We start from the raw sequence: 12,719 nt of genomic DNA, 5'->3' as shown, positions 1-12,719 counted from the left end.
ATTCTACATTTAAATATATTTCATTTGCATCAATCATCTGTAAAAGAATATTTGCAAAGGTTTATATTTTCGTTTTTGTGAAAAATATTACTTCTTTAATACTTCACAAATGAATATTTCCCCCTTTTTGGTGATTTAGTCCTAATTCTCGGTGCATCAAAACTTGGATAACAGAGAGAAGTAGTGCCCTCTAGTGGTAATCCGAGCTTCTAACTGACAAGAATGCAAAAGAAGGACGGGCCGGGTGGCTGACACCTGTAATCCCTGCACTTTGGGAGGTTGAGAGGGAGGAACAAGAGGTCAGAGGATCAAGACCATCCTGATCAACATGCTGAAACCTCGTCTCTACTAAAATACAAAAAATTAGCCGGGCTTGGTGGCACGTGCCTGTAGTCCCAGCTACTTGGGAAGCTGAGGCGGGGGAATCGCTTGAACCTGGGAGGCAGAAGTTGCAGTGAGCCTAGATGGTGCCACTGCACTCCAGAGTTGAGACTCTGTCTCAAAACAAAACAAAACAAAAAAAAAACAAGAATGCAAAATAAATACAAACTCATACAAACAATGTCATTTTACTTCTCAATTTTTTTCAAAGTAAAGGAAACAATACGTTACACTCAATTCTAGAAGTTGTCAGGACAAATTTTTCCCAGTAGATTTTCTTAAATGTCCTCTTGAAAGAATAATGTTTGTGAAGTACCACAGAGCAAAACTGCTGCTATCACTTTCTATGAAGGATGCTGTCTTTGTCATGGTTTAAGAAATAAATAAAACGAATAACTACAAACTTTAAGTGAACAACTCTGTGAGGGTCCTATATTTTAAATTCTTAGTAGAAAGAGATTGCTTCTTTAGACTGCCTTATGGATTATTCATTCTACTCAGTAACCATTACATATCAAGTTCAAATTTCAAAACATGGTCAATGGGCAGAGACAGAAATATTCTCACCCTTCTAGATGAATGAAATGATTCTTTTAATAATGATATTTTTAATGACAACAGGTACACCTCTCACTGTATGTTAATTATTTAAGTAAAATTGGTTTTGAACATCTCTTTTTAATATATGTTTTTATAGAATGAGTATGAAAAACAGGCTGTGTTCCAAAATATCATTTTCTCAAATAGCTTTCTTCCAACTGAGTGAGACTTTTTCCGGGTTGGCAAGCTGCTTCAGGAGAAAGGTTCTTGGCGGTGCCAGAACCATCTCTGTCCCTTAAGTCATCTGTACTGACATCCTGGTTGCCCTGTAAATTCACAACTCTAATTAAAAACCGTTAAGCTACTTCACAACATTATGACTTGCTTGGTGACTTGCTCAGGTTTTCCAGGGCTACCACTGCCATCCTCTTCTTCAAAAAACAAACCTGGGGTGTGGTTAACCAAAGGTCCAAAACATTCTCGGATGTCATTTAACCATAGCTTCTTTAAAAAACATATATTACATGCCCTTGTATCAGTCACTAGGTATATACTAATGCTAAGACTTAGTTTTGCCCTCAGTTTGGAGGTGACATACAGAAATAAGCAGTTAGTTAATTGGTAACAGACTTCACTGAGGTCTGGTTTTACAAAATAGCAAACAAAAATCTTTTGTGCCTTATCACTGGTTTGACACATTTGGCAATAAACTTGCTTTCAATTCTGGGTAATAATAAAAGTTTTACAGAGAGTATGACAGCTGAAGGATATCAAGTATGCCTGGCTTTTTTTCCACCATACTAAAGTGCTTCTTAAGTGATATACTTTGCCATTAATACAAGACTTAATTTTTTTTAACAGAGCTGTAAATATAAGATTAAATATCTCTTATTTGCTGACATAAATAACACATTCATTGCAAAATATTATAATATTTAAAAATAGCAATCTTAGATCTAAGTGATCACATCCTGGGAAGAATGCAACATAATATTTAATGGCTCTCCTAGACAGTCTGAGAGAGTAGTGTTAATATACTGCAATAAAAATTGGTGTCATTATTGGCCGGGCGTGGTGGCTCACATCTGTAATCCCAGTACTTTGGGAGGCCAAGGTGGGCAGATCACGAGGTCAGGAGATCGAGACCATCCTGGCTCACATGGTGAAGTCTCGCCTCTACTAAAAATACAAAAAAAATCAGCCGGGCGTGGTGGTGGGTGCCTGTAGTCCCAGTTACTCAGGAGGCTGAAGCAGGAGAATGGCATGAACCCAGGAGGCAGAGCTTGCAGTGAGCTGAGGACGTGCCACTGCACTCCAGCCTAGGTGACAAAGCGAGACTCTGTCTCAAAAAATAAAAATAAAAATAAAAAAATAAAAAAAGAATTGATGTCATTATCATATTTCTTGATTTAAGTATGTACTTCCAATATCAAGCAATTAGTCCTAAATAACCATAATGGCCACCAACTACTAACCCATAAAATAAGCAGACTAATTATCAAATAATTTCATTATATTTATGTAAAAGTAATAATTTTTCATCAAAATAGGCTTCCCCTTTGATCTAGTTGGTACAGGACAGAGGGAACAGATTTGGCGAGGGAATCTGTGAAAACTTGTAAGTAATTGTTTAAGGATGTTTTCTCACTTCTCATTGGCACTGAGTTTTGACTTTTTCTATTCTAAATAGAATGTTTCTCATACTAGTCATGCTATAAATCTTAATCATTTCAAGTTAATATTTTTTTAATGGATGGCTGCATATTCCCAAAATATGTTGATATGAGTATGAGACTAACAGAATCTGAAGGGAATATTTAGATCCATATATATGTCTGTGTGAATATACATCATATATATATATATAATTTTTTCTTGATATGATGAAGGAGATGAACCAATTAATTTACAGGAAGAGGTTTTTCTATCTCTCCACCTCAGTTTCTTCTTTCTATATAAAACAGATGAAGCCATTTCTATCCCAAACAGCACAAAACTGCATACTAGAGAAATGAGGTATTTTTATTTAATGCTCTAATACCTCGTTTGTTAGAGGAACATAGTATAAAAATCATTTTGTTTATTAGTGAAAGCAATGCTCCTGTCTTGTCTCTCCTACTAGAATGCATGCTTCTCAAGTGTAGGCATTTATTATGCTTCTGATACCTCTTAGAGACAAAACACGTGCACGATCAATGGCTCAAAACTTGCTGAAAGATACATAAGAAAATGGGCTGAAAAAGTCTGAGGAAAAAATGAGTCAAATGGGTTTGTTTGACAATGAAACAATATGACATGAGTCAAGCAGTTCTCAACAATGCATACAAACACAAATGGTACAATACTGAGGTTATATACATCACTAAACTTTATGTTGCTAAACAATAATCTAACACACAGCTTAAAAATAATTATGAGACTGTTTATAAATAAATACATACAGTGACTTTTGAAACTGTTTTCATTTCTCTGTGAAACTTTGCAGAGTCTTCATGTTACATTTGGAGCAAAACTGACATAGTAGGTAAGCATTACATGCAGGTAGTATCGAGGTATACGTTATATTTAATATTAGCCATATGTATTGATCTTTCTATAACATCGTAATACAGATAACACTACTTTCCTAACATATTTGCAGTAATAATGCAAAACTGTTCAGTGGTAAAATAATAATTTAAACAGTGCCTAAAATTATTGTAAAAAGTTAAAGATTGTCTTAATATTTGACATTTAATTATTTCAAAATAAATAATTCACCAATATGATTTGTATGCACATTAAAGTGTGGGTAGTATTGTTCATCTGGACTAGTACAGTAGCTCACACACTTTAACATGCATCAGAACTGTCTAGAGGGATTTTTAAAAAATAGACTGGGCCCTTCCCTGCCCATCTCCAGAACTGTGATTTGGTCAGTGAGACAACATTTCTAACAATATCCCAAGAGCTGTGGATGCGGCTGGGCCAGGGACTACATTTGAGAACCACTGTCCTAGACAGATAGAGAAGCCAATTCCGGCTGTCTTAAAGAAACTGATGAGGTTGCAAAACAAACTAACAATCAAACAAACAAACAACAACAAAGACCCCAGCATGTTCTATGTCCCCACAAATACTTAAATATGAAAACACAGTATTTCAATTAACTGTATGAAGATGCCTGATGAACATTCAAGTGTTGCTCTAAACATATTTAATAAAAGGGATATGATTTAATGAGAATTCTCATTACATTTTCTAAAAAGAATAGATTATAGCGACAGACATGATACTAATATGATAAATTTTAGCATGACTTAAGTAATATCAGAATGTTGGAGGGATTTAGGAAGTGATATTTGAAGAAGTTTATATTGATGATGGAAGATAAAGATAAATTCTAATATACCAAATATTTAAGAGTTGATAACAATTTGTAATGTCATCAATTATTTCCATTGCAGTAAAGGAGCAGCTGAGAGAACGATATTCATGTTTTTCTAGTCTTCAGTATACTATCAAAAAATACTTAATGAAAGATATTGAAATTATATTAAGAAACAATCTACGACCTTCATAAATTAAAAAGGTCTACTTTCTTTGATATCAATTGTAATTTTCTAGAGATTTTATCAATATCCTGTCTAACAATATTTAAAATGTAAGCTGTGACTCTCAAAAATGTAAAAATATCAAATAAAGAAGGAGAAAGAGAAGCTCTGACACTTACAGGAGGGCCTTTCGGTCCAGGGAATCCAACTGGACCCTGAGGTCCTTGAGGACCCTGGAAATAAAAAGCAGTGGGGAGAAGTTAACAATATGCCTTAGAAGATGCATCTTTATACTTTGAGGTTTATTTATATTGATAAAATACAATGTACTGTACAGCTTCTTCATCACAGTGACAGAACTATGGTAATACAACATGATAGTAATTACTAATCTAAAAGTAAAATGGATAATTTTTCACACTATTTCTACTCAAAACTACACATCACATCAATGTTACCTCAGGAACACTGTAAATATTTAGAATTCATATGAATTAAAAGTGAATAGAACGTATAAATATTGAGAAGTTTTGCAGCGTCTTTACTTTTAACATTGGCTAGAAACATTCATAGAAGGAAGATATTTTGATTCGATTCAATTCCACAGCCCCTCTTAAAAAAAAAAAAAAAAAAAAAAAACTGTTTTATAACTTATTCCATCCATCCCTATTCTGTATCTAGCCATATATTCTAACACTAAGAGAGAAAGTATGTGACTATCTCAAAAAGACCACAGAAGATGCCATTAACTATTCTCCATATCTAAAATATATTTATTTTGGATGATGTCAATATACTTTTTACTCATGTATAAATTTCTTTTGTAGATAAGGTTAAAATAACTTTATTGTGTAGTTATTAACGTTCAGTTCAAATAAAAAATTATAATATCATTCTTGGCTTGATTTTTAATTAATTATATTATTCATCTCAAAGTTACCTATTTTTAAAGTGCATAAAGTAAGTCCCATCAGAGTGACTCCATTGTTGGCAAAAAAAAAAAAAAAAAGTAATTGGTAAGAGATAATCCTCCATATGACCAGAACATAATAGTTATTTATTTAAGAAGATTTATGAAAGATAACATAAATAAAATGTGTTAAGTAATACATTTAGGGTAGGATTTATGTATTTTTCTAATCAAAAATAGTTTACTGAAGTTGATCTTCAACAGAATTTTCTCTTTCTATTTATCAATCTAGGCTTTCCAAGAAAAATCTCATTACCATTCATAACCAATGTTAGCTCAGAAATCATCACACGTTTTTACTATTACCAGCATCTGATATTAAAAAAGTATCTTCAAAGTTATATATAAAGTTAACAAAAATAGATGTCACATGAAACTACCAAAACTACTGGGCAAATTTTAGGAACTTATGAAATTTTAAGCTCTTATTAAACTATGAAATGACGATTCCTAAAAACTCATTTTAAGTACAAATTTTTAAAAACAGCATTCTTTTGGTTACATAGCACATTCTATTTTCCTGATTTCTTAAAATGTCATGTTTTTGCTTTCTAAAATTTTGCTGCCTTTCAAATGCAATTTGAATTTAAATTATCTTAAGAAAGAAACATTTCAAAAACCATTACTTAAAATAAAAATGAAAAATTGAGTCTTCATAAAATTTCACAGCAAGCATTGGCATGTTCTTTTTTTGTTGTTTTTTGAGATGAAATCTTGCTCTGTCGCCCAGGCTGAAGTGCAGTGGTACTGCAACCTCCGCCTCCTGGGATCAAGCAATTCTCCTGCCTCAGCCTCCAGAGAAACTGGGATTACAGGCACCCACCACCATGCCCGGCTAATTTTTGTATTTTTAATAGAGACAGTTTCCCCATGTTGTCCAGGTTGGTCTCAAACTCCTGACCTCAGGTGATCCACCCGCCTCAGCCTCCCAAAGTGCTGGGATTACAGGTGTGAGCCACCGCACCTGGCTGGCATATTCTTTGTGTAATAATCAAAATAGTTTCCAGGTGGGATTTTAAAAAAATCCATAAGGACTCAGTGTACAGATGGTGTTGAAACCAGATCACCAGATAAAAAGTGTCTAAATTTGAGCTTTAAATAAATAATGAATAATTTTTAACATATCCTAAATATCACAAGAGACATAGTTATGACAAAAACGACTTATTCTTTATATACAATTCAAATTTATCTAGTTGTCTTGCTTCTGTTGTTCCATTTTTGTTTTGTTTTCACTTAATTTGGTAACCTTGCACCTAACTAAAGGCTATATTTAACCTTTAATAACCAGCATACATGATCTGCAAATTATGATTATGCTGGATTACATTTCATTTGTAGAATATCTTAATAAAAGTTTATGTATACATATATATATATATATGCATGCCATATACAACTATATCATTAAATATAATGATAATTAGAGAGTCCTTTGAAATGGGCAAAAATAGGTATTTCATTTTCTAATCCAATAGTACTACAGAATTAATTCCCTGAACTTTCCCCAACTCATATATTTTGAAGAAAATATTTTATGGCATTGCCTTTGCTATGTTTCAACTGTGTGCTTAAGACATGAACTAAATAGTTCAAGATAATTAAAAATTCTTGGCAGAAAATGAAGGCATATTTGGGGTGAGATGTCTCATTAACTACAAGGAACATAGGAAATATGTTCTTCCTGTATAGATACTGAAAACATATACGAATGTTTATTGAAAATAAATTCACCTAGATTACTAAAACAGCAAAACAAAACAAAAATTCTCAAGAGGTACTTTTCTTACTCTCAAAATGATTTTAAAAGTAATTGTACTGTTGGATGACAGTATTGTTGTTTTTCAAATTAAAATGCAGTATCAGCAAAAGCATATTCACTTGTAAGGAAATATTGTTGATCACAACATTTTGGAAGACAAAACCAAATGCATGAGAGAATCAGTGGTGCTCTAAAAACAAAACTCACAGTTGTGCTATTTTTTGTCAAATTATTCTACTCCATTTAATTATTTAGTCATTTTAAATAATTTAAATGTATCTTATTAAAATGACTTTGACCATAAAATACTTCAAATGAGTGTATTATTTATGAGCTCAAAAATTACAGGATAGACTTAATTTGGGAACAGTTCATCAAGAGTGAGAAACATTTAGTGGAAAGTTAATTAAATATGAGCCAAATACTTAACACAACTCTAATTAAATGTTTATTCTTGTGTGTTATCTACTCCCATTTTCGTCACGAATACAAACTCAAGTTTTGCTCATTGCTCCTACTCAAATAAAAATTATTCATTTTCAGTTTTAGGTTACGCATTGCAAGGTGTTTCTGTCTCTTGTAAAACGCCTATTATACATTTCAAATAATAATATACAAAAATATATGAACCTGACTCCATACTACTGAAAATTATTATAGAATATGAAGAAATGATTCTAATTTTTTAAAAGAATACAGATTCTAATATTTAAACTTATATTACGAGGATAGCTTTTTTAAAAATCTGGCTACAAAAATGCTATATTTTGCCAAAAAATCCAAACAAAGGACATGCTTGTTCATATGATTTGGCTACATCTTATATCAATTAAAAATCAATTTACCAAACAGTTTTTCTATTTACTGGAATAGATGTTTTATCTTGAGTTGAATGTATATTGATTCTGACTTAATGGCTACTAGTAGCTTGTTTTTTTACCCGCATAATATTGCTGTCAGCTCTGTGAACAAAATGAGTATCAGTATGGAAAGCAAGCTGAGTGGAGAAGAAGGCAAATATGTTATTAAGAGTATTTAAAATTTAAAAAATATGTATTTTTGTCTTGACTATAAGAGTGATATCTTAGTCCAGTTACACACATTTTTCTCATTTCTATAACAAAATTAGTAGAACATATTGATTAAGCTTTTTTATTGGTGAAGAGGAATAAATTAAAAGATAAGCATTTTTAAATTCAGACTAGATTGTGTGGATAAACTTGCACATGTATTAGCAGACATACATCTTTTCTCTGAAATCTAAATACTTGCAGAAATACTAATTTTCATTTTATATTATATGGCTGTATCATACGTACTCTTTCACCTGGAGGGCCAGGAGGGCCATCACCACCTGAAGTGCCCTGGCACCAAGAAAAGAAAAGAAAAATCAGTTTGAATTCCTTCTCATAGCATCTGCCTGGAAAAATCACCGGCAGTAACATCCAAACAGAAAAAGTGCAGGTGCTACCTTTGGCCCGGGTTTCCCAGTGGGACCTCTTGCACCTCTTGAACCTCGAGGACCCTGCAGATGAGAACAAAAGATGAACCCGAACTAGTGCCAGGCAAATCCAAAGGCACTAAATCAATTTTTATTTTTGAAAAATAAATTATCTTGAAACACTAAATTCAATATGAAAAATGTACATCATTTTAAATCAAGGCACCTACCGTTGGACCGCGCTGACCCCGAGGGCCTGGTTTGCCAGCTACTCCCTAGCAAAGACAGTTCAATTTCAATATGCAGTATATCACAGTAAATTATGACTCTGGTGCTGAGACTGAGTAGTCATGCAAGAACATCATTCATGCATGCATGCATGCATTTATTCATTCATTCATTCAGAGACAGACTTGCTATGTTGCCCAGGTTGGCCTGGAACTCCTGGATTCAAGCAATCCTCTACCTGAGCCTTACAAATATCTGGGAATACAGGCACACACCACTATGTCCAGCTAAGAACATTTATACACACAGTTCAAAACATTATATTTATATATCATACCCGTGCACCTTTCTCTCCATTGGCACCTGGAAACCCAGGGAATCCAGTGGAACCCTAGAGTAATAAAATTAAATAATGAACAAACATGGCAATTAATGTTTTCAGTCACAAGATGTAATTTATTTTGGAACAGAGTGATTTTCACACAGATGTTAATATTTAAATCAAAAATATAAATTTTAAGATACCATCGAAGTAATTAAAAATGAACTTACAATGACATCTGAAATCCTGGAAGCATTGAAAGCACAAATTGATAAAACATTTTAGTTTTTAACCTTCTGAGTAAACGAACTAATCAAGAATTATTTCATCTCTTGTTATAAAATAGTAATTATAGGACATTTTATAGAAAACGTATTGCAGTGTAAAATTCTTTGTATTTGCTTCAACTCTAAAGAAAAATACTATTTGTACAAACAGGAATAGTCAAATATCAAAATAGGAATTTTGGAAAATGTTCTTCCTGAGTTAATATTATCATATGTCTATAGTTGCCACTTTTGATTTGAGTATTTTTACACTTTTAAAACTGGATCAATTCATAGACTAAAAACCTTCCTCCACATTTTCTATTTGGTGTTTGAACACAACTACACCTAGCTGAAAGTCTATTTCAGACAGCCAGGCATTGAAATTCTGTTTTTTAGAATTCTGGACATAATTTTGAGATTTACGTTAGTTATGTATCAGCTAAAAGCATCAGCTAAGTAAGTTTGGTACATTACTTATGCTCATCAAGTATAGATTTTTCTTCTGCAAAGTGAGGGCAATAATACACACCTTACAGGTAATTTGAAATTTGTGGGACTGAAAAGAAAGAATGCTTGATATAAAAATAATAATGATACATAATAAATAATAATTATTTAAAAATGTAATAAGTTTATAAAAGCACTATTTTATTTACAAATGGCCACATTTTACAGATGGAATACAATATAATCCCCAATAACCAAATGTCCCATATGATCTTGTACATATACCTAAATTTGTATCTGTTTGTTTATTTGATCATGATTGTGATTAGCTTCCCTCATCACTGTATCATAAAATAGAGAAGATTAGTGTTCACATCCTTGCTACTCAACTTGTTAATTATGAGACCCTGAAAAGGAATGAGTGGAGGGTTTTCCTGTTTAAACCACTGTACGGATTAAGTGCAATAATGCGTAAAATGTTTAGCCTCTGCTAGAATACTAGACATCAAATTTGGAAACTTCCCCATATATTAAGGGAAATATAACAAAGCCTTCTTAGACTTGAATACATTCCTTTCTTTTTTCAATCCACTCACTTGCATTGAAATACTCCTAAAAATAATGTTTCTCCAAGTGATACATGACTCCTCTGTATCAGAATAATCTAGAGTAGTTGCTAAAAATATGGACTGCCAAGGCACACTCCACATCTACTGAAACTGAAACAGACTCTCTGGCAGTGAGGTCTAGGAATCTGCATTTTTTAACGACCTCTTGGGGTCACATGAACTATGAAATCTGGTAAGTCTTGAAGCTGTATTCTCAGGCATGTACAGTTAGAATAGCCAGGTGTAGAGTATTACCCACTCACAGGAGGTAACTATTTAGACCTATTCCCAATTTGAAAGTAGTCAGTATTTCACACTTAACAGGAAGGTAAGATGCTATCAATTTGTATTTCCTACACCATGCTATTAAAGCAGGTAAATAAAATTGTAAGTGATGCCCTATGGCAGCTGATAGTCAAAAGAATAACCAGAAGGATGCACTGCTAAGCTGCTTTTTATACCATGTTTTCCTATATGTTTCAATACGTGCCTACATAGCTAACTTGTGATCAACCTGAGAACAATTGTTAGGATGTGTAATATTCACATACTGGGGAAAAAAATCTCTGCACGTTACATTTTGAAGAGCTTTAAAAATTTCCTTTCTTTCTCTACACAAAATCCGATAGTTACGTCTAGCACAGTATTACCATGTGACTATTGAAGGAATTGGACAAATGAGTATAATACAGTATGAAAATAGAAATTTTGATGGGGTGGGGACAAATATTCAGTTCTGTCCTAACTAGAAGAGATAACTAAGCATATTTATAGATACTTCATTTAATCAAACAGATATTATGCACCGATTTTATTTTTCATCAATGTATTTTCTTACGTAGAGTTTCTACTCTAGGAAATTGATTGTAAACACAGAAAATGATCAACCCACCAATTAATCAGTTGAATATATGGAAATGTTATTTTTTGTTTCCCACATACAGAATTATCACCAAAATATATAATTTCTATGAAAAAATATTACCTGTTTTTATACAGAAACACACAAAGGCCATAAAGTCAGGTATTAATTGTGAAATTGGCTTCGTCAATAAATGTGAAACTAAAAACGTGAAACTTTTAAAATGCTGTCTGACATATAAAAGTATCCTACCTTAAAATAGATGCTATTTTAGAAACAGCTATCATCTCATAGCACATGTGGTGCTACATCTTTTTAATACCTTTATGTTTTATATTGCTACTAAGAAATTAATATGATGTCAAATTACAGTCCTTAATCTGCTTGAAAGCTACTAAGAAATTAATATGATGTCAAATTACAGTCCTTAATCTGTTTGAAAGATACTGGTAATGGCATTTCACTTTAGTAAAATAAAAATTTAAATTTATTCAAAATTCATCAGCTTACACATAGGAAAAAAATGTGAAGCTATCTTTCATCTTTGATGTCCCAGTTAGTTTTTCATTTTAGAATAGAGAAACTTAAAAGCTTTTTTATCATAGAACTAATAAATGAGCTATGAAAAGAAGCAATATGAAGAAATAAAGAACAAAATTCCAGACATTTCAGTAAAAGGATTAAAAGATGTTAGATACCTCTAGGAGGAAGCATTTATGTTTATTCTGTTGCATTTTGTTAATAAAAACAATTCAAAGAATACTGATCAGAGAACTTAGGAAAAACCAGAATTTTAAATAAATTGATAAAATAAAATTCTACTCATTCATGTAATATTGTGACAGTTTTCTATGTTTTTAAATCAAAACAAAACAATCGCAATTTAACTTAATAAATAGATCTAGAATGCATGAAGTGATGTAAGGATAGCTTGAGGTCCTCGATTATACAGTGAATGGCTTTTCTTACTCATAATATTTGTGAAAATGCTTGACATTGAAAGGAAGCTAACTGAAAGACAGAGCAGTATGTTAGAGACAATATTTAAATGATAAAAAGTATTAATCAGTGTCGAGTACATCCAGAAAATATTTAAATATGCCCATATTATTTTTAAATCACAGATGGAATAAATCTTATTTTAGAAGGGTTCAAAGGCATTATATTTATCCCCTGCTACTCAAGGAAGGAAGGGTTTGTTTTGAAACATAATGAAAAAAAATTGTAAGAAAAAGCTGTACAGCAAGTCTAAAAGAGAATTATCACGTGGCAATGAGGGAACACAAGAGCATGTGGTTTATATACTCAGGGAGAAGGGCGTTTTTGTCTCCCATAATTATATGTGAAACTTATGAA

The 12,719-nt window shown here is 32.4% G+C and overlaps 1 protein-coding gene across 1 annotated transcript in view; it reads right to left on the bottom strand.

The window, feature by feature from the left end:
* The window catches only part of COL11A1 (collagen type XI alpha 1 chain), a 223,445-nt gene that overhangs the window by 89,499 nt on the left and 121,227 nt on the right, over window positions 1-12,719 (bottom strand). Inside the window, exons 32-36 of the mRNA XM_023190917.2 lie at window positions 9,193-9,246; window positions 8,858-8,902; window positions 8,658-8,711; window positions 8,506-8,550; window positions 4,634-4,687 (exon numbers count right to left, since the gene is read on the bottom strand). Of these exons, the coding sequence (XP_023046685.1) occupies window positions 4,634-4,687; window positions 8,506-8,550; window positions 8,658-8,711; window positions 8,858-8,902; window positions 9,193-9,246 (252 nt within the window). The remainder of the gene's footprint in view (window positions 1-4,633; window positions 4,688-8,505; window positions 8,551-8,657; window positions 8,712-8,857; window positions 8,903-9,192; window positions 9,247-12,719) is intronic.

Source organism: Piliocolobus tephrosceles, chromosome 1 (assembly GCF_002776525.5).
Source record: "Piliocolobus tephrosceles isolate RC106 chromosome 1, ASM277652v3, whole genome shotgun sequence".
Classification (NCBI taxonomy): domain Eukaryota; kingdom Metazoa; phylum Chordata; class Mammalia; order Primates; family Cercopithecidae; genus Piliocolobus; species Piliocolobus tephrosceles.
Note: the sequence above shows the minus strand (reverse complement) of the source record. Positions and strands in the feature narration are given on the sequence as shown.